This window comes from Peromyscus maniculatus, chromosome 11 (assembly GCF_049852395.1).
Source record: "Peromyscus maniculatus bairdii isolate BWxNUB_F1_BW_parent chromosome 11, HU_Pman_BW_mat_3.1, whole genome shotgun sequence".
Lineage (NCBI taxonomy): Eukaryota > Metazoa > Chordata > Mammalia > Rodentia > Cricetidae > Peromyscus > Peromyscus maniculatus.
The window spans coordinates 96057256-96085232 of NC_134862.1; the positions used below are offsets into that span (position 1 = coordinate 96057256).

The 27977-nt window shown below is 37.2% G+C and overlaps 1 protein-coding gene and 1 long non-coding RNA gene across 23 annotated transcripts in view; one reads left to right on the forward strand and one right to left on the reverse strand.

The window, feature by feature from the left end:
* Positions 1–27977, forward strand: part of Gpatch2 (G-patch domain containing 2) — a 200266-nt gene that overhangs the window by 5032 nt on the left and 167257 nt on the right. For 19 of the 21 annotated variants that reach the window (XR_006062199.2, XM_042258802.2, XM_042258811.2 and 16 more), the window contains 4 exons: positions 3119–3832; positions 7943–8004; positions 10260–10442; positions 10845–10924. Coding sequence is in view for 20 of the 21 variants with exons in the window: in XM_042258802.2 (XP_042114736.1) it covers positions 3119–3832; positions 7943–8004; positions 10260–10442; positions 10845–10924 (1039 nt within the window). In the remaining variant the exon portion in view is untranslated. Of the gene's footprint in view, positions 1–166; positions 332–3118; positions 3833–7942; positions 8005–10259; positions 10443–10844; positions 10925–11051; positions 17137–27977 lie in introns of those variants that run through there. The other 2 variants (XM_042258813.2, XM_042258792.2) reach the window with 2 other exon arrangements.
* On the reverse strand, positions 142–27970 carry LOC121821387 (uncharacterized). 2 transcript variants are annotated; one of them, XR_013043492.1, is made up of 4 exons: positions 27859–27970; positions 21042–23793; positions 9111–9201; positions 142–277 (listed from the first exon to the last, which is right to left on the reverse strand). It is a non-coding gene; the product is annotated as an uncharacterized LOC121821387 (long non-coding RNA). The 2 variants fall into 2 exon arrangements; XR_006062205.2 differs by lacking the exons at positions 142–277; positions 9111–9201 and adding an exon at positions 13726–13929.

A 27977-nucleotide genomic window follows, 5' to 3' on the forward strand; every position in this document is an offset into this window, starting at 1 on the left:
AACTCCTGGGTGTTAATAGCGCCAGTCCCAGGGGAATCATCCAACACCTCCTTCTGGAAGTGTATACACATATACGTAGGCAAAATAGTATACAGAAAATAAAAATAAATGAGACAATTTTAAAAAATCAGTTGATGAGTGTCAATTGCAGTGGATTAAATGGTGCATTTCCCTGCTCAAACATTAAGAACATGGGCTAATCCAGGCATGGTGGTTCCAGCCGGTGATGGCAGACCTCAGGCTGGTGAGGAAGGATATCAGTTCAGGCTTTCAGGATCTACACAGGAAACAAAGAAGCAGGCATCATGACCACTGCCTTTTCTCATCTGAGGTAATGTGCCAAACTGCCTTTAAAATAAACTACGATTTTACTCGGAGAGTTATTTAGTCATTAATTTCATGTCTTAACATGAAATTCTGAACTATCTGTTCACTCAATGATAAGAACATTCTTGTATTCAAAAAGCACTTATTCCTGAACCAATAATAGAACTTTTTAGAGAACGGACCCCAATTTTAATGCCTATGAAATTGTCTTTAAGTGGGTTTTGTTTAAATATGCAATATTATATTCAGAGATAATAGGCTTTTCAGATTACATTTCTTCCAGAGAACTAGTCTTAACAGAAAGGAGCAGGTCATTCTTTGCAGTAAGAGAAAACAAATAGGCAGTTATTAACACACAAGTAATAGATAAAAGATCCATCTGACTTATCAAAATAGCCAGAGATATAGACCCTGTTGGCTTGATAACTAATTCAGATGTGATGCATAGGTCACTTAATACCTTAGTCTGAAATGAGAGTTACATGTTGAAGCCTTTTGAAGGAAGAAAGAAATGTCAGCTGCTTTCTAGAGTTTCTTTAAAGTATGTGTTTGGATCACCATGTGTCTGAAAACCATTCTGAATCGACTTTGTTTATACATTCAGATTGGAAAAGGAGCGAGGTGTGGAACACACACTCCCAGGACAGCTGGAAGGCAACAGTGTGGTTTTCAGTGGCTCACATTTTATTCTGCCAGCCCTCTGGGTTGTTTGCTGAACTCATTGCATCCTCAACAGCCATTCTCCCCTGGCTGTTGTGTTGATTTAGGTTTTCTAGGCCTCTTTTCTATTGAGAACAACATAATTAGTAACTGACCTCGAGCCCTTGGCTTTGGTGCTGGTGTTCATTAAGCTCTCTTAACTGTTAAAGCGGTGAAACAGAACTGTAGAATGGTGCAGTTGGGCAGCTGTACTTGCTAAGCACTGGTGGGTGCCCTGGAATCAGATGTTAGGGCTTAAAACGCGTGTCTGTCACTTAGATTGGTCCCAGTGGCGGATCTATTGCTGATTCTATTTTGTTTGTCACCTCAAGGTTGTTGTGTGAGAATGAAATGAGGTAATATAGTTAGTAAATATTAGCAGATAGTAAATACTCAACTGTTATGTGAGATATGTAGCCCTGTAAACAATAAAACCCATTAAATCACCACATATGTCTTTAGGTTTTAAAATGAAAATGAAAAGTTACAAACTGTTATGGGGAACTTTCTAAGGCTTAAATTTCGTAGATGGTAGAGTTTATATGTAACTGGAGATGATATAGACCAAGAGTTGGAAAACTGGTTGGATACCACTTGATTGTATTAAAAATGAAAGCAAACCACCTTATGGGACTTGCTCATTTATGGCTGCTTTTCTAGTATGTGAGAAGCTGAGTGATAAGAGACTGCATGGCTTACACAGCCGAAACTATTTATAATCTAGCCCTCTGCCCAAAGTGTATTTACTCCTCTTATAAACTCCCCAAGCTCTATAGGCCTCCAGAGGACTTTTGGAAATATTTTGATGCCTGTTGAACTTAATTTGAGAAGTGATAGGCCATGATTTTTATAAGAAAGGTAAACATCTGAAATACCTGTAACATTTAAAAAGTGTCACACCGACAAATTTAACATCACTGGGAACTGAATTTGGAAAGAACTATGTAATTTATTAAAGCTCCAAAACACCACAGTTGCTTATGCTTGCTGACCAGAAAGATAGGAGACTGCTTCAGAGTGTGTTAAGGATGGCCCTTATGGACCACTGAGGGGCCAGTTTGGAATGGAATACAGTTTCTCTATCACCTGTTTGTGAGTGCTTAGTGGCTTAGAGATATGCCCACTGTTTGGTTAAACTTCCTTTTTACATCTGATACACATTTTGGAAATCTCTGTCCATCTACATCTGATATTATGGTAGTGATGAGGCAAAGTGTGTGGGAAGTAGAAGGTTCTATGTCTCCTTTCCTTAGGAGCTAAATTAGGGAAGGGACTGAGACAGTTTCAAAGTAGTTGGGGTTAGAAAAGGGGCAAGTGAGGAACAGTGACTTATTAGAAGAATGTTTCCCATGCTTACATAATAATCATTGAAAATTCCTGGGATCGTGTGTGTGTGTGTGTGTGTGTGTGTGTGTGTGTGTGTGTGTGTGTGTGTGTTCACCTATGTGGTTGCATGTGAATGCCAGAGATTGACATCTGAAGGTACTCCTCAATCATTTCTCCACCTTATTCTTTTTGAGACAGAGTCTGTCATTCAACCTAGAGCTTGCTATTTCCTAACTGGCTGGCCAGCGAGCCCACAGAATCTGCCTGTCTCTGTTGGAGTGCTGGGGTTTCAGGTGCGCAACACCATGTTCAGCTTTAAGTGGGTGCTGGGGACCGTCATGCTTATGCAGCAAGAACTTAACCTACTGAGCACCCGCCCCCTCTGCTCCAACCAGTTGATACTGTATTTAACTTGTCTTGAAGTGATTTCAGTGTTAGGAATTTATCTTTAAGACAGGCCCTGCCATGTATCCCAGATTGACCTCAAACTTTAGCTTAATTCTTCTGTCTCAGTTTCCTGAGGGCTAGAATTATAGATAGGTGTGTGCCTTCTCACCCAGCCATTCCTATGTCTAATTAAAACAAAACAAGATTTATGCAAGAAGTGTGTTAAGGGATCAGACTGAGCATGTTAGACTTTGAATAATGCAATCATATGCCTTTCTTTTAAAGGATATTAATTATAGCTGTATTTAGAGTGAAATGCTGGTGTGGAGAACGAGGTTAGCACCGAGTGACTTTATTTCTCTTTCTCTAAAACATACAGGCATTTCAGCCGAACAATGGAAGAACTTGTTCACGATCTTGTCTCTGCACTGGAAGAGAGCTCTGAGCAAGCCCGAGGTGGGTTTGCTGAAACAGGAGATCATTCTCGAAATCTGTCTTGCCCTCTGAAACGCCAGGCCAGGAAAAGGAGAGGGAGGAAGCGTAGGTCCTATAATGTTCACCACCCTTGGGAGACAGGTCACTGCTTAAGTGAAGGCTCTGATTCTAGTTTAGAAGAACCAAGTAAGGACTATAGAGAGAACCACAACAGTAAGAAAGATCACAGTGACTCTGATGATCAAATGTTAGTGGCAAAGCGCAGGCCATCTTCCAACTTAAATAACGGTGTTCGAGGTAAAAGACTTCTGTGGCATGAGTCTGATTTTGCTGTGGACAACCTTGGGAATAGAACTCTCCGCCGTAGGAGGAAAGTGAAGCGCATGGCAGTGGATCTCCCACAGGACATCTCCAGCAAAAGGACAATGACCCAGGTGCCTGAAGGCTGTAGAGATCAGGACATGGACAACGATAGATCTTACCAATATCCAGAGTTTAACCGGAATAAAGTTAAAAAAAGGAAGTTGAAAGTGATTAGACAAGGACCAAAAACCCAAGAGGAAGGAGGAGGTTTGGAAAGTGAAGAAATAAGCCAGACCAATAAAGACAAAATGGAGTACGAAGAACAAAAAGTCTCAGATGAGCTCATGAGCGAAAGGTAACTTTACTATTCTCTGCCAATAACGTGTTTGTCTGCATGCTTGGGGCTGAATGTATTTTGTATTTTAATTCTGTTTTAAGATAATTATAAATTACCATAATCATAGTGCTATTACTTTGTAACTAGGTTTGTATTTCTTTATAATTTATAGCATTTTCACACAAAGCAAAATTGCTTATTTGATTTATGCAAAGTGTTAGTTGTGTTATATCTGTCTTGATTTTCAGCTACAAAGAGAAAAAGAAATAGCTTTCTATGGGAAAGAATATGCTTTTGAATCACTGCACTTTAGGATATATCATTGTTCATGTAATTATGGAGCTTCAGCCTTTGGAACATTTTAGGGTGCGTATTCATTATTTTGATTCCTGATGTTCAAAGTTCATACCCTGTGATGTGTGGGGCTTGCTGTATTGATCTATAACTTGCTAGGGAATTCTGATCACTTATAAAAAACTGATTTATGGTGTTGAAGCAGCTGGTTTTGGTCCTTAGAAAAATGGGAATTGTAGCATTCCTCTGTTGGTCGGCTGTCTGTCCATCTCAGGAAGTAGACCACGTCTATTCTAATTGCCACATGCTCATCGTATGTCAGAGCAGTGAAGTGAGCCTCTTCCATTCATCCAGCTGCTTGTAAGAGCAGCCAGCGCTGCTCATCGTCTTCAGCACACCCTCCTCAATTTCTGAGAGCCAGAAAAAAATGGTCATGGGGAAAACATGATTTTTAATTTGTAGTATTGAGTTCATTTTAATCTTGGTGTTTGTAGGCTTTGGATATTTGGATATATGTGGGTGTGTTTGTAAGTGTGACTGCAGTTATGTTGAGAACCCAGTTGGAGTTAACAGAAAGAGTTTTTATTAGACAGTTTACTGTTTATATAGTTTTTCCCTCAAAAAATAAAGCAAAAGTAAAGAAGTATTTGAAAAAGGTTTTGAAAAGTTTGTTTCTTTCAAGCAAGTTATGATTTTTGTTCAGCAATAGGGTTGGTTGCATTCTGACATTGAATTATTGTGACTGAGGATCCCTCAGCCAAAAGCAGCTAGCTCTGTTGCCCATTGCTGAGGGAGTGTGGCAGTGCAGGAAAGGCTGAGTTCCTGCTGCTCACACATCACCTGCTTTTTCTGTGGAAGCCCCTCCTTTTTGTTTTCCTGTCTTCTTTCTGTTCTTCTGCTTCGTACACTGTCCACCCTGGAACCATAATGAGGCAGACTCTGCTCTCATTTATTTCTTTTCATTGTTCCACAAACATCAGGGTCAAGCAGGGATGTCAGATTTCCTAGTTGTTCACATCTTAGGTATATAGTTTAAATATGATATTTTAAATCAAATACAGTTAACTATTTCTATTTCCTCTGATTTAAACTTTTCTTTATACCAGTTTTCTGCTGCCACTTAAGGGCTCAGTGCAATTTCTTCTGTGGGAAGGATTGCTACAGAGTAAAAGCATCTTCTCTTTTCAAAGCTTTCCATTTTAAGGTTTATATTTCTTGGATTTGATTTATAAGTAAAAACCTCTCTCTCTCTCTCTCTCTCTCTCTCTCTCTCTCTCTCTCTCTCTCTCCTCTCTCTCTCTCTCTCTCTGACATTTGATGACTACAGTGTGCATCCATAGCTCAAAGACTACTAACATAGACTCCCTCCCTCCCATACCCTACGCTGGATTAGGCAGGCAAGCAGATACTGAGAATAGAATGTGCTGTGTGAGAGGCACTTGTGAGTGAAGACTTCTCAAAGGAGCTGTGTTTCCAAGCAAGAACTAAGACTTGTTCCAAAAAGGGAGGGATGGAGGAGAGTTGGCAAGGAAATGGCATGACTGGAAGAAAGCTGTGTGAAGACAGACTGTCAGATCCGGGAGGGTCAAGTGCAGCTCCTTCACCTAGGAAAGAAAGGGATCTGGGGCTCCAGAGCAGCACTTATTGAAGGCCTGCGTGCTGTGGTGCTTTAGATTTCATCATGGAGACAGTGAAGAAACTTAGGACAGCATGGTCTTGGCTATAGTGTTCTGTCTGCCTTTGACTGACCTCGGTCCATACAGTGGAGGGGAAAGTATATCTGTGCTGGTAGAGGCAGAGAAACCCTTGGAGCTTCTTTAAGAGTAGAAATAATGGGAAGCTCTATTGGGAAGGGTGGTGCTCTCAGATGATGCTGGGTTTCTAGTCATAGAAAAAAACAAAAAATGAACCAAATGGAAAAGGGGATTAGTATTAATGTATATACATTAACTTGTGAATAGTCTCATCTGAGTAATAATAGTTATAAGAATTATTTCCAAAAAGGAGAGATACTGTATCCTTGCAGATGAATTGTCTTGGCCACTAGCTGCTGGAAATGAAAAGCCTTTCTTGTTAAATTCTTGTTCTTATTAAATGAGCATAGCAACAGGGAAGTACAGGTAGCAACTGGCTAGTTATCAGTAAGACAAAAATAGACTTATTTTCTGTGTCCATCATTAAGAAATACCTCAGTACAAAGCAAGGCTCCTTAAAGACTGGTATTACAGAACCTAGATTTCCACATGTTTTGAAATCTGTCAGGGTGTGGACAGAGATAGGCATGCTTCTTGGAGGAAGAACAAGCAAGAGTACCAGACCGAAGAATGGAAAGATTTGATAAGGAAACCCACCCATTTAAAGCTATGAAATCAGTTCACTTAGAAAACTGTCATTGGTTGGGGATTTAGCTCAGTGGTAGAGCACTTGCCTAGCAAGCACAAGGCCCTGGGTTTGATCCTCAGCTCAAAAAAAAAAAAAAAAAACAAACAGAAAACTGTCATCGTAGGCGGCATATGTATGTATGAATATGGTTTATGACCTTTTAAAAGAGTCCTTTTAAGTTTAGAGAAACATTCCAAGACAGTTTATAGAGTTCATGCCTTTCCTATTCTCATGCTCCAAGCCAATTTCCTTTTACTGTTAATATTTTATACTTCTCTGGTATCTCCACCACAGTTAATAAGTATGGATATATTTCTAAGTCTGTATTTTATTAAAATTACTGTTGGTTTTCTTTAAAATGGCTTTCTTCTATTCCAGGGTATCATGCTTAAACAGTAGTCAACCAGTTATGTTGTGAAAAGGTAAACCTGGCTGTTTGTAGAATTGATTAAAGGATGGTAAATCTGAACCCAGAAGACTATGGCAGCCAAAACTTAGTGAACTGACTCACTGTTTGCAGGCTGTAAAATACTTGCTCACTGTGGTCAGACTTCACCTGACTTGTATTTAGTAAGTGTATTCATTAGGTAATTGAGAGATGTGGCTGATCTGATTATGGAGTACTACACTAGATTTCCCGGGGCATTACAGAGTATGCCTTTGTGGAATAACACTCAGTTTTCTTAGGGGCCAAAGCTTTCATGACTTGCTCTTATTTTCTTCCTATTTTCACTTAATTGGACTGTCATTTAAATGTTGCTTCCAGTAGACTAATAGTAGTTGGGTTTTTTTTTTTTGCTGAGTATCCGTAATTTCCTGAATTTCCATATTAAGTTTGAACCGTGTCTTATTCTCCAGTTCTGCAGGGGAACGGACACCCTTCTTAATAGTGGTCTAGAACTCCCTCTGTTGCTTCGCTCTGCACTAATGGACTGCCACCATCACTCCCTTCTCGGGAAACAATGCAGTTGCTGTGAATTGTTAAACGGCTTTTCTAGAATATTTGCAGATGTGGTTATGAAAGTCATTTCATCCCAGGCCCTGTGTTTTTGTGCTGAAGACAGTCTCAGTCTGCTTCTGATGGAGACTTCCCTGTCTTAGTGAGCACTGGGATTTCAGGCGCACGCTGATCACACAACACAGCATCAGAAAGGAACAGCGAGCATGTGATGAAAGCTGCCTTGTGTCAGCACCTCCTTACAGTCCCATCTGGTTCACTGTCCAGGTCCCATTAGATTCCTAGGGTTTTATGTGCCAAAAATAATATGTTGTGTAGTTAATGGAACCAGGATATTTGCAGTTTGATTAAAAAAAAAAAAAGTCTTATTTTCTTTCAGATCTTTGTCAGGCTCAAGTTCCATCTCTGAGCTGCCATGTCTCTTTAAAATTTTACAACTGATAGATGAATTGTTCTTTTGATGTGTTTCATTTTTCTTCTTCTCCTGGTTACAGTGACTCCAGCAGCCTCAGCAGCACCGACGCCGGGTTGTTCACCAATGACGAGGGAAGACAAGGTACTAAGCACTGTTTTCCACTCTCAAGAAATCCATTTTAAAGCATACTGCTGGTTATTTTATGAGCTGCCAACAATAGCCCCTTGATATAACAGGTACTACTTAGAGGCTGGTGTTTAGTATTGTAGCTAGTTTCTATGCCCTGCGGAAGGTGTCTTGGCTTCCTAACCCAATAATAGATGTCTAAAAATTAGCATGTGGCACTCAGCTTTGCATCCCTCAGTGTTTGCAGTTTGGTCCTTATTAGCAAGACTGCTAAACTTATTCTCCACCTTATTCTAGGTGTAAGCATTCCTATGAGTGGATTTGCAATGATTTGTCATTTTTATTCAGTTGTCACACTTATACTAGCCCACCTATAAGTAACTAAATGGCTTTTATTAATTCAATATTATCAACTGTTAAATAGAACTATCTTACATCTTAGGTTTTTTCTCTCCTCCAAAATTTCAGAATCTTTTCACACTTCAACATGGCAGTGTTTTGAAGCTGTAAACAATTTGAAGCCCTTGTGAAGGAGTGAGGAGTCACCCTTGTTTGGACTAATTTCATTTAGTCCCTTCAGCCCCTAACTGGTTCTCTCTTATTCCTAGTACAAATCATAAAGTTGAACTCACCATATGTGTACTTATCACAGAGGTATCTTTTTTTCTTAGGACTGCATTATTAGGGCCAGCAACGGTAGCCTAATATCCTTAATCCTAGCACTTAGAAGAGGGAGAGACAGGCAGATGTCTGTGAGTTCTAGGCCAGCCACAGCTACTTTGGGAGACCCTGTCTCAAAAACCAAACCAAACCAAACCAGACAAAAGAACAAAAAGAATGTATTAGCAGAAAGGAGGTTCTACAGAAAGAAACTATATTTACTGTCTAAACTTAGAAATCATTTAGTGATTTTTATGGCGGGGGGAACCATAGTAGTGTTGCCTGTACTGTTTCTCGAACCTTGTTGGTAAAGCAGATTAGAGGGCCATTCTTTCTACTTAGTACAAGTAATCGCATGATTGTTTGCAAGACACTAGCCTTTGGAAGTTGAGACTTTATCTGGAATATGTTAGTAGAACTACCTTGTTAATAGACAAGTTTTGTTAAAATACAGAGCTTACCTAAGTTATAGAGGTTGGTGATATGATCAAATAAAATGATAAACTTTCATCAAAAGGGACTTCTTGGCAAGGCTGACATCTTTAGAAGGCACTGGTTTAAGAAGATACAGCAACAGTTATTGTGAACTTACTGTATCTCATGTTGCTAAGATATTTTCTAGAATTTAATTTACTTTGTTCTCACTTCATTCTTTAAGAACTGTGGGAGTTCCCACTTTTTATTTACTTTTTAAGTGAGGAACTAATAGAGTTGAAATGATTTTCTCAATGTTACAGGAGAATGGGTTTTTAACTTACCTGATTCCATGCCCAAGATTTTGATGACTAATTTACTCTCTTAAGAATATCATATAAAAAGTGAAGTCAAATAACTTCATTTTTATGGAGTGTTTTTTTTTTTTTTTCCTTTGGTTTTTCTTTTTGAGACAGGTTCTATGTTTATATAGCACCGGCTGGCCTTTCATTCTTGAACTGTGCCTCAGCCTCCCAAGTACAGTAGTGGGCATAGTGTTGTGGTAATGGCAATTCAGAGGTAAGGTAGTCATTTTAAGTGAGTTCCTGCTCTATAACATTTCAAGTTAGGTCTCCTGTGAAATGTTAATATTTAAGCTTTGTAATTTTAACAAAAATATTTTATTCCCTAATTCAAACAGTTCTGTGGTTCTCATTTTACACTTGCATTTAGTATTCACTGTTTATTTGAACTAAATCTGTTTCTCATATATAATTCTCAGCTTAAGTTTAGATGCTTTTTGGGGGGCATTATTTTTGTTTCATGATTGCAGTTTCTATTTTAAAATTTTATAAGCTGTCTTAAATCAGAAGTCTCATAAAAGGGAGTCATGTATGAAAACTCTTACGAAAACCCACTAGTACTAGTGGCTTTAGTGGCTTCTGGGGATCTTAAGAAGGTTTAGTGACTCTATTTAAAATCTTTTCTCTTGTTTTGATAAGCTGTCTGCATTCTATACTTTGAATCATTTTTATCTGCTTAAATCTCAAGAAATATATTGATACTCACTGAGGTTAAGTGAATTTTAAATAGTCATTTATAGTACCCTGGTTACACCTAGGTATTCCATCATTGGTATTGGTGAATAACTTGTTCTTGAACTGTCTGTTTCATGGGAACATTTTGTCTTTGCGCAGGTGATGATGAACAGAGTGACTGGTTCTATGAGAAGGAGTCTGGTGGAGCCTGTGGTATTGCTGGAGTTGTGCCCTGGTGGGAGAAGGAAGACCCTGCAGAACTAGACAGAAACGTGTCCGACCCCGTGTTTGAAAGTATCCTAAGTGGTTCTTTTCCCCTCATGTCACATCCTGGCAGACGAGGTCAGTAGTACTTCCTAAGTGCTGCCTCCCATTACTTACGGTTCTTACTGGACTGAAGGAGGATAGACCCAAGTGGAAACAATACAAACACAGAATGCTGTAGAGAATGTGCTGGACCCTAATCCAAGTACTTTATTCGTCTGCTTTCACTCATCAGGAAGGTGTTAATAGGAGTGTGAATTGGGAGAAAGGGAGCTCTGAGTCCTAGCTAGTTAAGTGCTGACTGCATTAGAACCCTGCTGGGAATTACCTTAGTTCTTTTAAGTGTGTTTCACAATTTCCCCAATAATACTCTTGGTGCTCACTACTATCAGCAACTTAGTTTTAATTCTCTGTTGATAGGCTCTTCTTCTATGCTCCAGTGATCACAGTATCTTCTAAATTGACTGTTTGATTTCCCAGGTTTCCAAGCTAGACTCAGTTGCCTCCATGGAATGCCTTCAAAGAATATTAAAAAATCTGGAGGGGCTCCACCTTCAATGGTAGGCATGCTTTCTTATTGAAATGTCATGTTTGGAAATGTTTCCATTTCTATGGAATAAAAAGTCACATCCTCACCCTTTATTTATATTCTAATGTTATACTTAAAAATAATCCATTTTTTTGTAGGCTACAAACTGGACCAGTGAGATTCCCCTATAAGCCAAATCTTCTATTGCTAATAAATTAGTTACGTTTTGAACACCTGGGGAATGGCATTCGAGGGAACCTGGCTCCTGTCCTCTTCCCTGGAGGAATACACTGCAGTGCGAGCCTCTTTGATGCAGACCTGGGCCTGTTTTGCTGCAGGACTGGTGTTCTTTCTTTTAGCCAGAGGTGAATCTGATTGGGAGGCTTCCCTGAGATGTAGGTTGGCCCAGGGTGGATACAAACTACTGTATATTTTACATATTTTTCTCTCTTATGGTTTTTAACATTGGATCTTTTTATGTATTGCTTGCTTTGCCAAATGCTAACAAAAGATAGAAAATTGAAAACTATATTTAACCCAAGAATTCCTTAGTATTTCTATGACTGGTTAAGATTTAGTTTTTATATCTGATGTGTAAATAAAAAATGATGTATTGCCATTTATGGTTCATTTTAAAAGAAGTCTTCTCTACCAGCATTATTTAAAATACTTGTGTTTTACTCAGGGCACTTTCTTTAATAAGGGCTGATATAAGTAGGTGAAATTGATAATCTTTGCTCAAGTTTATCCTTTGTTCAGTTCACTTCCTGTTTGGATAATTGGTCTGTATTACAAGCCTGTTGTATTTCATATTGTAGTTCTCATTGTACTGCGAAAGTCATCCTATCCCTAAACAGCACAGTGATGAGAAACCAGTCTCCTTTAGGGAACCACTTTTTGTCACATTTTCAGTAGTATGTGTCTGATCCCTAAACTAGTCACAGCTGCCTCACTGGCATGGAGCTTGATGAAATCACGTGAACCTGGTGTTTTAACAGGAATGCATGCCTGACTCTCACTGTCAGGTCTAAAGCAAGATGCTTGCTCATCCTTGGATGGCAGCCCATGCGTGCCACTGAGTTTTAGAAATACTTACATAAACTCATTTTCATCAAGCAACAACATTTTCAACAGTGGCATATTTCTTATATTAGGCTAACTCAAGCCATTTGAATTCTTTAAAATAGTTATTTTAAATTGATTAACTTTTTTCCTCAATTCCTATAATTGACAAAGTCTTGGTGATTTAATGTTTTCATATTGTCTGGTTTGTCAGTTCAGCATTTAATGGCTAAATTAAATATGATGGAAACGAAACTTAAAGTTGATGTTACCTTTACCTAAGACTATTGTGGTCTGAAAGATTTAAAAATACACTAAGTAGGAATGTATGACAACATCTCTGGAGACGTTAAAGGTGACATGGTGCAAGTTGACCCTCCTGACTGTCCCATATTTAAAGGTGCAGTGATGTGCTTAATAATTATATTAAGGATTTTTATACTGTCTCAATTCAAAAATTCATGTTCTTTTCTGAATTACAGAAATGCTTTTGTTTTGTATGATGACTGTCCTTTAGATCTGAATAAGTCACTTTAATGCCTCAGCCTGTGAACTTTGTCTCACCAATCATGAATCTAGAGGAATACTATCTAATTCTTGGCTCAGTTTTACCTATTTTTATTTTTGGTCCACTGCTTGCTTGAGCATGGCTGGGATTTGTAGCCCATTTTCTAGGCTTATTGCAGTCTCACTGTGGTATTTTATAGAAGCTATTACAACTGATGGACTAGCTTCATGGTGTGGATGATCCATGGCTGCACCACCCTTAAAGCCGCCTTCCTGTCTAAATTGTGAAGAGGTGATTAGGCTCCACTTCATGGAGATTTCTATATATGTGTGTTTAACATGGAACGAGTGCAGTAGGCCATGGAGTGTTTTTCAGGGCTACATTGTTGTATTCAAAATTGTACTGAAAGCAGAGGACGCCTTAGGGTGTTCTGTCTCTCAACCCTGAATTGTCCTTGTTTAGATTTTTTACATTCTGTAATGTTTTTTCCAAAAAATCTCTGACTTGATCAAGAAAGGTAAGATTTTCACTTTTTGCTGATGTTTTTCTAATTCTCCTTATATTTTGCTCATAATATATGTAGCTTGCTACCTTAAAAAACTTAGCCTGCTAAGACAGTCATCATTAAGGGATGTCCATTATTTCTTGTAGAAAGAAATTAATTTCAATTAGCACAGATTCACACTGGAAAGCCAAAGTGTATATAAGAAAGGTTAGTTTTAGGAGCAAATTCCAGCATTTGTAGCTGTAATCCATTAAACAGAATGGCAGCAGGCGTGTTCAGTGGGTACATGACACCTACATACATACAACGATAGAGTGCACGTGAAGGAAAAGACCCTGGAACTAAGGGAAGTAGGGATGTTCTCCATTACTGCCCTTATTCCTCACAGACATGTTCAGTGAAGTCACTGTACTTAGTTAGGAAACCTGCTGCCACAGCAAAGTCAGGTTTAGGTTTGGGGTGGGTATTGGCTCCTCACTCCTCATGTTCTTATCAGCTCCTGACTGAAGAATGCTGCATGTGTTTGTTTAAAGGTATTTACTGTGTATTGTTCATTGATAAACATGGAACTTATGGCTAATAGCACCATCCCTGAAGCCTGAACAAAACTTCTCTAACCTGTATTTTCTCCATAAGGCTCACTATGGCCTTCTCATGCTTAGTAACAATGACAGACTCATTTTAGCCTGACTTTGGGGCCATTGAAAGCAGTAAAGTCACCAGAAAAAGTGCAAAAAGTCAATAAGCCAGTCCTCAGTAGATCACACAAAGGACACTTGTTTACAGTGTCAGAGCTGCAGGGAGGAGGCAGTCCTTGTCCCTTTCACCTGTGAGTGCCTGTTTGTGAGGAGCTCAGATTTTCACTGCTGTGCTCATACCTGTGAGTATCTGCAAAAGTTCGGAGTGTTGGCTTTCAGGTGGCATAAATTTCAGTTAGTAGTTAATTTTTCAAATTTGGAATCTGCAGGGAGGAACAAAAAATGGCTATGTATTTGTGGAAAGCAGAGAGGTATTGTAGAGTGTATTGGATATTTACATTATGATGCATAACAGCAAAATTAGTTATGAAATAGCAATGAAATAATTTTATGCTTGGGGGTCACCACAACATGAAGAACTGTATTAAAGGGCTATAGCATTAGGAAGGTTGAGACCCACTGTTATAGAGTATTATAGACCTTGAAGTCATATATTTGTGAATTCACTCTGGTTCTTAGTATTACTTAAACACACATTGTGAACCTCAGTTTCTTCTTTTGTGAAATACAGACACTGTTTTTTTTTTTTTTTTTTTTTTAATAGACATGCTGACAGGCTTAAATGAGGATAAAGTACACATATAAGTTTAGGTCCATCTTCAGCACATAGTATATAATAAGTAATAATTGCTGTTGTTATTGAAGATAATAAACACAATAGCTGGTAATGCAACTTAATTTTTATCATGAATCCAAGTGTAGAATTTAACCTTAAACTATTTGATTCATGTTTTATATATAATTTGACATTATCTTAATAGATTGCTTTATTTTATAGGCTTTTAGGTTTCTTTTGTATCTTATTTATGTTTATCTGATTTCTGTCTTTAGTATAGTCTGATGAATTGTTCTGAATGAATTTTTGGTTAACAAGTTAAGTCTCAAATTGAACTACAAGCTGTAAAGCCCATTTCTTCATGTCCCTTCCCTCCCTCCCTCCCAAATCATTAAGCTTTCCTTTTAGACTGTTTATGAGGTTTGAATCCAGTCTTATTCCTTTAAAAAAAAAAAATGTGTCCATGTATATGTGAGATTACAAGCCCTGAGAATTTGCTGTTGATAAGAATTACTCGGCTGGTCATGGTGGTACATACTAGTAATACCAACACTTGAGAGATGTGGAGGCCAGAGAATCAGGAGTTAAAGATCATCATTGGCAGAATAGCAAATTTGAAGTCAGCCTGTGTCATATGAGACCCTGTTTCAAAAAAGCAAAAGAGAATCGCTATTGTTGTATGGTTAGAAACTCTAGTTTATTGGTACCTTGCTGGTCAGCCTTTTAGTACCTAATTTAGGAGAATTGTTACTTCTATGGAATGTCCTAGGGTCGTCACCCAGGAGATACTGCCTGAGACCTTGACATTTCTAGACTGTATTCATTAAATACAATTCAGAATAATAACACAATAATGATGCCGGAATCAAATTTGAAAAGACTATTCTTACAACATGAATTCAAGGAACCTTACTAAAGGGTAGCTTTCCATGTAGCCAGGATGTCTGTTTTTTTGTTTTGTTTTGTTTTTTTGACAGGGTCTCACTATGTAGCTGCATTGAACTCACTATGTAGGCCAGACTAGCTTTGAACTCACAGAGACCACCTGCCTCTTCCTAGTGCTGGGATTAAAGGTGTGCGCCACTACACCTGGTTCAGGATATCCTACCCCCGAGTATTCCAATTAATCTGTGTGTTTTGTGAGGTTGAGAGATTTTTAAATTCTCTTTTCATTTTGTTTTGAACTAGTGATTCATCAACAGGTATAATATCCGCTAAAGTTATTCAAATTATGATGACTGCTGAAAGATTGTGGGAAAAAGATTCATCTTAAAACACAGTATTTGTATTTGAAAATCATTATGTAAGACATTGTAGTAAGATAGAAGGCTTTGCTTAAAATGTTTACAGTTGCTTGAAGACCAGTTTTCATGTGATTACAAGAACATACAAGGTATTAATGGTGTGTTTATTTTACCAAAAAAGAACCTAATTTAATTGATTTCCTTATGTGTCTACATTTTCAAGTTTAAGTATATGAACCAAAGAGTTAGTGTTAACCCTTAATATAAATTGTCATGTCCCACTGTTTATACTCACAGTACCTTGTGTCACTTAGAGCATAGGAGGTGTTCTCTGTTCCAGGCATTAAGGCAGTTCATTGAGTGGCTGACCATGAATGAATGACTGTTGTAGGTACTTGAAGTTATGTTGACAGTGACCATCTTATTGTAGTGAACTCTTCATATGTCCTGCTCAGTGTTTGTGATACAGTTTCTTGATATTCTAGAGTAGGAGTATTTAGGCTCTTTATAGCCTTTTACCAAGAAGGCTCATTTAAAATGGAATTGGTTTGAATGAGGGATTAAAATAACCTATTTTCTCAGACTAGTCAAAGCAAAGAGAATTTATGACAGAAACTAAATCTAAAATGATGTAAAATACCACACAGCCTGTGTCTGCAACTATATTTGATTTCTATGGGGACTATTGTCCAAGCTTTTGCTAGTGGAATTCAGCAGTGGAATCCTTTATTACCACCTTTCTGCCTGGAAATTTGTATTCCTAGAGCATTTTTGTAGACTGGAGAATTTATGTTTGGAAAGTTATAGTCTAAGTATGTTAATTATATGTTAATTTCATTTTCCTCCCAATATCAGCTTGAGGTCTAGATTTTAAGATATTTTAATCTTAGAAATTTTTTAGATAAAATCAGTTCTGTATTATAGAAAAGTACAAATCAATAAAATGGTAATATTTCTCAGGAGAAATTTAATACTGTCTGTTTGCTTTAAATTTTTTATTTTGATGTTACTCTATATTTTGTATTATACAAATTTTATAACAGTTGATAATTAAAAATGTAAATCCCATAACATTTATTCCATATCGTTGAATAGGATCAATATTAATACTGATAATCTTGGGTCATATTTTATTAAATGTGAAACATACATATATTTAATGGTGTATAGTATTATATTCACTTATTCACTTATGCATTTGAATGCTTGTGTTCTCTATATTCTTAAAAACTCCTTAAAAACATATATGATAATCAATCATGATATTTTAATGATATAAGATGTGACCACATATATTTTTCCATATATTAAAATATTTGTGCTTGCTGCTCTGATGACTTAGTATAGGTGTGGCCTTATATGTTGGAATTTGGGACCTTCAAAATGGTGGAAATGTGCAGTGTGAAACACATATTACAATGCTTAGTATGTCTTGATACTTTCTGTGTATTGTTTATATATTTAAAATAATAAGATTAACATTCCTATAATGTAGGTTTGTGTTTACATTTTAAACTGTTTTTCTTTTGGTAAACCAAAATTAATGATTTGGAAGTTTCTTCATGTTGCTGTCATGTTGCTAATAAATATAAATAAATTCTCTTTCTAAAGTAGTCTTCATTTCTGCTTAACATATTCAAGTGTGAGTTATGTTCAGATATCCACATCAGTATTCACTATCTAGAATCGCAGCCACAATCAAGATGTGCTGTAGTAATCATAAAGTATTATGGCTTCCATTGGTTTAATAACTGGCTGTCTGTACTTTCTTACTAATCTTAACATTGATTGTCCAGATCTAGAGCCTTCTGGTTAATTTTCCTGCTCTCCCTGTTCATTTACTCTTCTCTCTATCCCTTCAAGGAAACTCATCATTTCCTCTATCATGTTACTATATTTATTCAGCTATGATGAAATCTCTATTTCTTATGTTGCGTCTCTTTTTTTGAAGCCACTTGGTAAAATTCTGAGACAGTCTCTTATAGAAACAGATGCTTTAGCTGATACCCAACAGATGGGTTAGAGCTCACCAATTCATTCACAGTAGGAAATGGCAGGCATGAAGGCATAAGGCCTTGGGTTTGACACATCATGGAATAGATAGATTGATTAGATAGATATGGAGGGGTTTATAGCAAAACAGTTTACCTGAAAAAATGGGCAGGAATTAGATAATGGTCCATAGTAATCTTGTGAAGCCATGTCATGCCTGGCCATACTGGTAGTCAATAGAAAGTACAATATGTAACTATAAGCTAAGATTATATTAGAAGTATAAATTCCACCCTATTCCTCCATTAGGTGTGAGCCAGAGGATGGACTAAACTTTAATTTGCCCTTTGAATCTTCTGTCTTATTAAGTGAATGACTTCCATTTATTCCACAAAGGTTGGTTAGTATTGCCTGCAGCTAGATTGAATAATGCTACTACTATGTTTGGCTCTAGGCCTTGCATTCTACAGCTGTGAATGAGACTAACGTCGTCACCTGTAGCTTATATTTTAATGAATAAAAGTAACCTTGGTTGGGGATGAGTAAGCAGATACAAGTAGCCATGGGGAACAATTAGAAAGGCAGTAGGATAGTTGCAGGAATGAAGGTTAGTGAGTAAAATTTGTAGGTAGATGGAGTTTCAGCCTTAGTCCATCTAGTGGCATTCTTTAGGTCACTCTTAAACTAACCACCTATCTGGGAAAAGAAGCAAGCATCCATTCCTCACACCAGTTCATCCAACAAGATGGGTTAGGATCAAGAAACTTTAAGTGGGAACTGTATATGGACAAAGGCTGTCCTGTTTATGTGTAATTGTAGTGATTATACCAAAGTTAATGTATAAGCACTTGTGTTCTCTTTTGCCCTATGGGTACTTGCATGCCACACCTTCTACATTTAAAAAACAAATTGCATTACAGCAGTACAAATTCTTCGGTCACTGTTCTCAAAATGGTTTCAGATTAGTATTTTTTAGGTATCTGTGGACTTGTTTCTGAAACATAGTCTCATGTAGGCCAAGCTGGCTTTGAACTTGCTATGTAGCCAAGGTTGACATCTGCCTTTCTAGTGCTATGCCATAAGCACACATGTCCACGCCCTGCTTTCTTGCACTGACTCCCTGATGAATCTTTAAAACACTGATTTTGAAAACGCAGGAAGTATCTTTGTTTCTGTGGATACAGATTCATTGTGTATCCCAGGCTGGCATGAGCTCTCTGTGTGGCACTGGGCTGGCCTCCAATTGATATCCTTCCTCAGAATTCGGAGTGCTGTGGTTATAGACATTATCTACCATGTCTGGCTATGTTTGAGACTTAAAATACATTATTTAGAGTCTAGTTAGCTAAACACTTATTTCTATTTTGTAGCTTAAGAAATTTGAAATATGTTCAAAATACTTCTTTTTGTTTTTAAGAAATTAAGCCAGGGCATGACATCTATAGCCCTAGAGTGCTAGAAGTGGAAGCAGGTGAATCATGGAAGGTTTAAGACCAGCAGGTTTGTTTACGTAGTGAGTGCTGGCCTACTGGGGCTATTTAGCAAGCCCTGTCTCAAACCTACCCTCTTTCTCAATGTAAAAGGACCCATTGCTGCTGATTTGTGACCATATGATTCCTTAGATGGACATTCCCATTCATCCCTTCTCTTGGTTGCCGTTTACAATGGTAGTGGCATTGCCCAAGTTCCTCCTATTTTTTTTTCTTTTTAAAACCAAAACCAGGGAGGTAGAAATGCATACATTTTACTTTTTTCCAATTCTTGTTCACCTCTGGTTTTCTGCTTTTTATGTTGCTGATAAAATTATTCTGATGGTCTATAAAACTCGGTTTTCTAATTTGCCTTTAGATATGTCAGATCCCTACTATCAGAAAAGTTCAAAAATCAATGATGGGTAGAACACTTCCAAATAATATTTAATAAGCTTTTTTTTTGAACTGAAATCACCTGTACCTCCTCCAACTGAAGGTCAATTTGCAAAACTGAGGATTGATGCAGAAGTTATTTAGACAGAAAGATTTTCTTGTACTGTTGAGTTAATGTATGCCAAGCAGGTATTTGCTGGCCTGCCATCTAAAAAATTGGGTTCTGATAATCGGATAGAGCCCAATTGTTATTTCAGTTTTAAGCCAACAAAACTTGTAATGTTTCTGTTGTTCAATAATCTTCACAGTACTTAGGGAATAAACAAAGTTGGATGAATTTTTTTGTTCTGTTAAAGCGTATCACCTTCCTTCTAGAGTTTCATGTATGGGTCAGGACATTGATTGGAGATGATTTACTGTGAAAATGTTTCAGATCAGTGTAATACTAAACTTATAGGGTGTGTTTATCTGTTAGTTACAATATATTATAGTTACATTTAAAAATATTCATTGGGTTGTTAAGGATTTCATATTAGCTTGGATGTGTAATATTTAGGCCAGATACTAGTATTTAAACTCAAAGATTAATACATTATTTAATTTTACTTTCCTATATCTCTGATAGGCTCTTTTAATTCTTTTCTGTTTTAGTACTGGGCATTGAACCCAGACCTCCTTCATGCCAAACAAACATTCTACCAATGAGCTACATTTCTAGCTCTCCTTGATTTATTTATTTATTTTTAAATTTTGAGATAGGCTCTCATTAAGCTACCTAAGCTAGCCTCAGGATCATTTTCCTGCCTCAGCCTCCTTATGAGGTGTGAGTACATCTCTGAAGCTCTTCTTTTTATTCACAAAAATATTTCTATTGGGGGTCGGGGGAGAAGGGAGTGTTTCAAGACAGAGTTTCTCTGTGTAGCTCTGGCAGTCCTAGAACTAGCTCTGTAGGCCAGGCTGCCCTCAAACTCAAAGAGATCCTCCTACCAAGCGCTGCGATTAAAGTGGGTTTTGTGGTGTGCCTACACAGCCACAAAAATAATTTTAATGCTTCACATTAATTGTCATATTAGTAAATGTATATTACATCTGATTATATTAAAGACATGTTGTATCTTGCTTGTGACTTTAGCCATACATTTTTTGATTCAATTCTATACACAGTGAAAGCTTTTGATATTTTTATTTTGCAATAGGTATCATCAATTAAGCATGTATGTCTTTGTCCTCAAATACCTACGTTTGATTAGTATAAATTAATTTGAAAAAGGAGAGGGAGAAACGTTTATTTAGGGCAAGTAGTGATTGTAGTGGGTTTTACTGTTGAACTTAAACTTTGCTTTGCACTGTCTCCTCACCTAACAGTTGAACTGTCCAGCTGCCTCTGTTCCCTCGCCTTCTGTCTGATGCACACAGCTGCCCCTTCTGTGCACTCTCCTCTCACCACTCATGCTACCTTCCCATTCTCTGACGTTGGTAGGACATTAGTTTCCCTGGTCTGGTGGTGGTTCTGGCTTCTAATCCTTATCGCCTATAACTCCAAGTAAACATTTGTAAAACACCCTAGGCTCTTGACTTCCCAGTTTACAAAGGCAAAACAATTTTCATTGCCTTTATGATAAAATCCAGAGTTTTTTCTTTCTGTTTTCACTGCTTACCTGTGATCTTTGGCAGTTCTGTCCTTTCCAGATGGTCATGGGCTCTTGAGATCCTGCCCCTGGTCAACCCTTTCAGTATTCAAACGTATCAGTTGTTGTTCACACTCTTCTTCCTGTTAGGTTCATACACTTGAAGGAATAGCTCAAGTTCTATACCCTTTCTTCAAAATCTTCAAAACTCACCTGAAATGGTACCCTCTCAGCTCTTCATGTCTCCTTCTGACTTTTAACCCATCCATCCATCCATTCATGGATAACCTATGGTTTTATACTATTTATCATCCACTTGCTTTGGTTATTATATCCCTCGCTATCTGGAACACCCCATGACAGAAAACTTCTCAGCATAGCTTGTGCTTAACATTTTTTTCAGTATTGATAGTGATTAACTGTGTCTGTCTCACTTTTAAGGATGTTTTCTATAATTAACTAGTTAAGGATGTTTTCTATAATTAACTAGTTACAATGTGTGATTGTAACATCATTTCCAACAAATACCTACCGGCCTCTAAAGTTCTTCAGTGTTTATAAGCATACATTCCATAACCAATAGCATAGATGATCCTGTTTGAGCCTGTGCTAACAAGTTAATTGAATGCCTTGTGACAGATGCTGTGCTTGTTGACTGTGTGACTGGGAGACCCTTAGCTACTCTACCTATATGGTTTCCCCTTAGGACAGGAGGGGAAAGGATGACCTCAAGGGAGCAGTCATGTGCAGACTTCCACTGAATCTCCACAGCTGTAATAATAGTCTACTGGGAGGCCCGTAGGAACAGCTCCTTTCTAATTTGAATTTTCATGTGATAAACTTTGAGATATAGGATAGCAGTGCTGATGTGAGTGTGTGGGCCAAGGAGTAGGATCCAGAATCAGCTTTTTAAAATTAGATGTTACAGGGCTGGAGAGATTGCTCAGTGGTTAAGACCACTGACGGCTCTTCTGGAGAGCTCAGATTAAAGCACCCGCATAGTGGCTTACAACCTTCTGTAACTACCATTTGAGGGATCTGATACCCTATTCTGGCCGATGTGGGCAGCAGCACCTATGCAGTGCGCAGACATACATATAGGCAAAAACAGCCATATGTAGGGAAATCAGACATCACACAGGTAACGGTTCAGCCATGCCTCCAGTTGCCAAGCCTTTCAGGGTCTGGCACTTCCCTCGGCTTGCTTCTGACTGCCGCTTTCTTGCCATGCTTCTGCACATAAAGCTAAGCAGCAGCCTTAGAGCTTTTGATTTTCCATCTTTGATGGTGCTTTCTTTGTCCTTGTGGAGTTGAACCTTTTTAGCCTTTTATTGGCATTTTAGTCAGGTTTTTGAGAGAAAACCACAGTAATAGTATGATCACTGTGTTATTTTTACTGGGAAGTCCTACCTAGTGCCTTTTAAATTTTGATTATTTTTTACAAGTAATAGATACATAGTGTTTGAAAATCTAGAGGACAAGTGTGGAGCACAGTCTCCATGCCTGTGCCATCCCTACCATGCTAGTCCTGCTAGCATTTTGGACTGTCTGAGAGATCACAAGCTATGGCATATTTTAAGTTACTAAGTAATTTGCTTTTATAAGCTTTTTAATATAAAAGGTCAAAAATACTTTATTGCTATAATACTATCTCACAGTATTTAGTGTTATTATTTTATTGCTGAATAGTGCTTTCGTTTTTCTGTGAATGTCCATTCATTTAATACAAAGAGTCTAAGGAGATATTATGTTCTTTCCATTTTATATACCAGGAAACTGAGGGACAGTTAGTTTACCTGGGGCCCAAGGACCTGCCTCAATGAGTAAGATGCCTTGCCATGTTACTATGCAAGCATGAGGTTTCTAACATCTACATAAAACCTGGGTGTGACTGAGCCCTGTAACTCCAGAGGTGGGTGGAGAACTGGTCACTGTGACTTGGCAGTCTGCCAGCCCAGTGGGAGGGATACACATAAGAAGGATGCACCAGCTACAAGGTCAGTGAGAGACCCTGTCTCAAGATAATAGGGCCCAGTGTTAGAACAGGATTTCTGATGTCCTCTTCTGGCCTTCTGAGGCACACACATGGCTGCACACATAGACACACACACACACACACACACACTAGATAGCGAAACTTGTTCAGAGTCATGACAAATAGTTGATAATGTCAGGACTTAATTTCTGGCCTGTGGGCCACTCCTCAGCATGGAACTGTCATGCTGTTCAGGTTTTCTTGGCACAGGCAAAATGCTTATATTCCCAGTTGATATTATAAATTTTGGATGGGCTTTATGGCTCTCGAAAATAGTACACTTAAACTATCCTGGTCAAATTGGGAAAATCATTATTTTGTATTTGGTTGATCAAAACTGATATTATGTTTTTGAAGGTGCTTAGTTTTCATCATGTAAATATACTTCCATCCCTTTTCCTCAGCTTTTTCTTCCTTTACTCCTAAACCATCTTTTTTCTTCCCTTCTCTTTGATCTTCTTGATTTCACCTTTTAGATCATCATCAACATTTTAATTTTTTCCAATTTATAAGAAAGGAAGCTGTTCTGTTTCTGTGAGTTTTTCTGTTCTAAGAGGTTGGTGAAATAATCATTAGCAGTAGTGCAGCACCACTTTATAGATGCACAGGGATTTCCCAGAACTGAAGAAGGATCTGCGTACGGGCTGCTGAGCTCCACGTTTCTTTAAGACTTGGCTTTCTGGGACTTGCCCTGTGGCCCTTGTTTACAGTTGCAGTGTTCTTGCTTGAAGATTCACTTTCAAAACACTGCAAGAATGAAGCTTAAATTTATTGTGAGCTTCGTAAATTATTGGATGAAAATCTAGCCGGGTTCTCATTCTGAAGGTGGATGTAGGAATTTTTATTGTTGAATGCTTAATTTATCTTTTGAAATTGTTACAAATTTTATAAAAATAAATAATTTGGCTTCAGCCACAAGGTTGGCATTATCCGACCTCTTCACCTTTGACTAATCTTTTTCTTTAAAACATTTCAAAATATTATTGCAGTGAGTGCATGGGTGTACTCCCATAATCCCAGCACTTATTTGTAAGGCTAAGCCAGCAGCATTTTATGGCTAGCCCAGGCTAGGTGACACCACCTCTCAAAAAAACCATCCATGCAAACAACCAAAGGATTAAAACACAAACAAGAGCACACAACAATAGCAAAGCCCCCAGTGGTTGCCCAGCTTCTAGAATCCATTGTTTGCTCCAGTCTCTTCCTCATTCTTCCCTGGAATATAGTATTGTCACTGTCTTTCTTTGACTAATTCTCATGACACTTATGTCTGTCATTGAGATGCCTCTATTTTGTAGAATGCCCTTAAAGATACATGCTGCCTCACCGATGTGAATTTCCTTTCCTCCAGTTTCTCTCAGTATTTAACTCCTGTTTCACAGTGTAACACTGTGAAGGGCAAGAAGGGCACTGCAGACAATTTATGTATGGAAAAAGTAAAGGTAGATTCTTCATACATACACATACACTCTTTAAATTATCCCATATCTGGTAGGTAATTGTTGATCTTATTTCATCACTATGAGAATATAAACTTGTTTTCACAATAATTTGTAATTAGGAATTTCATTAAAAGTGAATTAAGACATGAATATGTATGAAGAAATTAGATGTTCTAACCATGAATATATGGCATCCCAGTGACTTGAGTGAATTACAGACTTTACTCATTTCTGGGCCATTTGTTTTATATATAGATTAAATGCAGATAATTATTCATTTGACAGGTTATTTTATTACTTTGATATATCTCAAAGTACCATGTGTAGTTATGGGGTGATTATTGTAATAATTTGATTCATTAATAACTAAAATTATCATTTTATATGAATTCAGGTTTGAAAGTTGGAATTTGGATTTGTTTAAAGTCAGTTGTGCTGACTTTTTTTGGCTTAATAATGTACTTTTGAGATTGTAGGTTTTAGTAACTTTTAAGTTTGCATATTAAACATAAAAGTCTATTCTAAAGTCAAACTGGAAATTATTAGCTTCTGTGAGGAAGCACAAATGTAATTTATACTTGCATTTAACTTACTACATTACATTGATGTCTTAAGTTTAAGATACAATTTTAGTGTCTGTAGATCCTTTAGTCACATCCGGAGAGCATCTAAATGTTTGATAATTGTTCTCCTACTTACTCTAACACTTCTGAAGTACTACATGGCTTATGGGTAATAAGTGGTTAATTTTTTTTAGACAGTATTTGAGAACTTGTTAAGATTTATTTAAGCAAAGAAATAAAATTAAAAGTTCTTAATCTAATGTCATGTTTAAATGCCCATTTTTTAAGTTTTGTTTGGTTTTCCAGTAAAGATTGTCCAATTCTGACTCAAAGTCCGTCTTAGCTGCTCTCCTAGGTTGTCGCAGGAAAGCACATCTCTTCTGTCTATGTAATGCATTTTATTTAATTTTATAGTTTTTATGATACCATATATTAGAGATTGCCAAAAATATAGAAAAATTTTAGAGAACATTTTTGGTTTTGATGGATTACCACTCTTGAAAGGGAAACAAAACACTAAATATTTCTAATCCTGCATTATTTACCGCATGGGTGGCTAAATGCTACTTTCAGCCTCATAAAATTAAAAGGGAGAAATCTGCCAACTGTAGCAGGAATTGGATTTAGGAAGAGTGGTACAGAGCCAAAATATTGCTACAGAATTAAATGTCAAAAATCTTCTTTAATAGTAGATATATAGGTCACAGTGCTTGGTTATGATTAATACATTTAATCTAAATCACTGAAAGTTGCACTCTCCTTTTCCATAAAATACAATAGGACACAAATCAGTTTTACTGTAGATGGATAACAATTGGAAAATAATGCATCTTCCCGCCCAATAAATTGTCAGTTATACCTTTTAACTAAAATCAATTCATCATTCCAAAATTTATTGCAATTTCTAATAATAAATCTCCTCAAATGTTTATTCATTTGGCTTTTGATACATTTGTGCCATTTTTGCTATGGTCTAATGTTTTCTCTTTTGATTCATTGTAAATTAGAAAATCTATTTTGAGTCAATTTTCTAGTGAGGAAGTTAAAATCTATAACCTCGTACCTTTGTCACTCTCCTGTGTACATTTTAATACCCTTGAACTTGAACTTAAATGCAGTCCCATCAATTCTTTTCACTAGGAGATTAAAAGACTTTTCAATGTAACTTCTCCAGTAAGGTTGAGATTTCATAAAAACGAGTACATAGAAAGTTGTTAGCTGATAGCTGCCATTGATTCATTTTGAATCAAGGGTAGAGATACAGAGGTCCATGGGGGTTATGCCATCATTTCATGTAAGTGTTCACAAGGAGAACACAAGAAAATATCTATTTGAATTCGGGTCAAAAACTGATCATAATTGAAACCTACTTCTCAACAGCATTAACTTGAAAGTGGCATTCCAAGTAAGCAAAGCTAGCTGTATCCAAACCCAGATCTTATATTGAGGTCTGCTCATTAATTCTGATTTCTACTTTAACTATAAATTTTTATTTTGTAAATGTGTGTTTCTATATTGCTGCTTCATAATCTTTCCTAAGCCTATGAAATCATCTGGTTGTCCTTATGAAATATATGCATCCTAAGCCTATGAAATCATCTTGTTTTCCTTATAAAATACATACATCCCAAGCCTGTGAAATCATCTGGTTGTCCTTATGAAATACATCCCTAGACTATGGTGATTATCTTCAGAAATTCATTATGTAATGTATGAACATTTTCCATCTTTGTTGTTTTACGTTACACTGTGGTGCATTTTTTCCTGACAGTGTGCAGTGCACACTAACTGTAATAACTTGATTTTATTTCACACTGGACTCAGTTGGGCGGCCCTTTGTTCTCATCAGCACTCCCACCCACTGTGCTTTCATATAGAACCTAAGATTGAAAGCAGGGATTAGCTTCTTTCTCACTAATTTAATGAAAATGCATCTATAATCATCATGTCCTGGGGCTGAGTGTCAGCTCTAAACTCTTAAACTAAACTCTTCTATAGAATTGTCCAGGAATGAAGATGACATTAACTAATTTGACTGAAATCCATAATTTACTGGCAGTTCTATGTAGTGTAACCATAGAAGATGATACATGACTAATGTGGCCACTAAAGAACAATGGTTGTGTGCTCAGAGCAGCCTTCAGAGAGTTCAGTATTTTCACTAGCTCCATGTTAACATGAATTTCTACTACACAGGTCAGACTTTACTTGCAAGTCTTCTTTTTTTTTTATTTTTTTGGGTCTTGTGGTATTGGGAACTGAACCTGGGGATCACACATCAGGTCCCTTTTATTTATTTCAAAATAGTTCATTTTTTAAAAAGCTGTGAACTGAAATATTAAAAACTCAATTAAAAATTTAATATTTTTGATAGATTCTTTAAAATATATTACTCATTTGGGTTTGCCAAATTAATTTCTATATTAAAAATTAGTAGTTTTGATAAATGTAGCTAGCTCTACAAGCTTTAATCTCTGACTTCTGTGTACTTCTTAATTTGTTTTTCTTATCACATTAAACATGAAAGTATCTCAAATCATGTTCTTTCAAGTAAAAATACATAAATATCTAAAACTAGTGCCTTCTAAAAACCCGTAATAGTTTTTATTAGCATATATTAATTATACCTAATAATATTTTTATTATGACATTTTCACATATGTATATCATGTGCATTGCTCACGTTCATCCTTATGACCCTCTCTTGTCCCTTCTTCCCAGCTAGACCTCCTTCTGTTTTCATGACTTTTGTTTTGGCAAATCAGTGAATTTAACTAGTGTCATTTACAGGAGCAATGGTGACTTACCAGTGGCTACACCTTGAAGAAACCTTCCTCTTTGCTGTAGCAACCATTAACTGTTTATACATTCTCAGGGAGGGGTGGGGTCTTGTGAACCCCTCCTCCTTGGCAACGCCCCTCCCCCC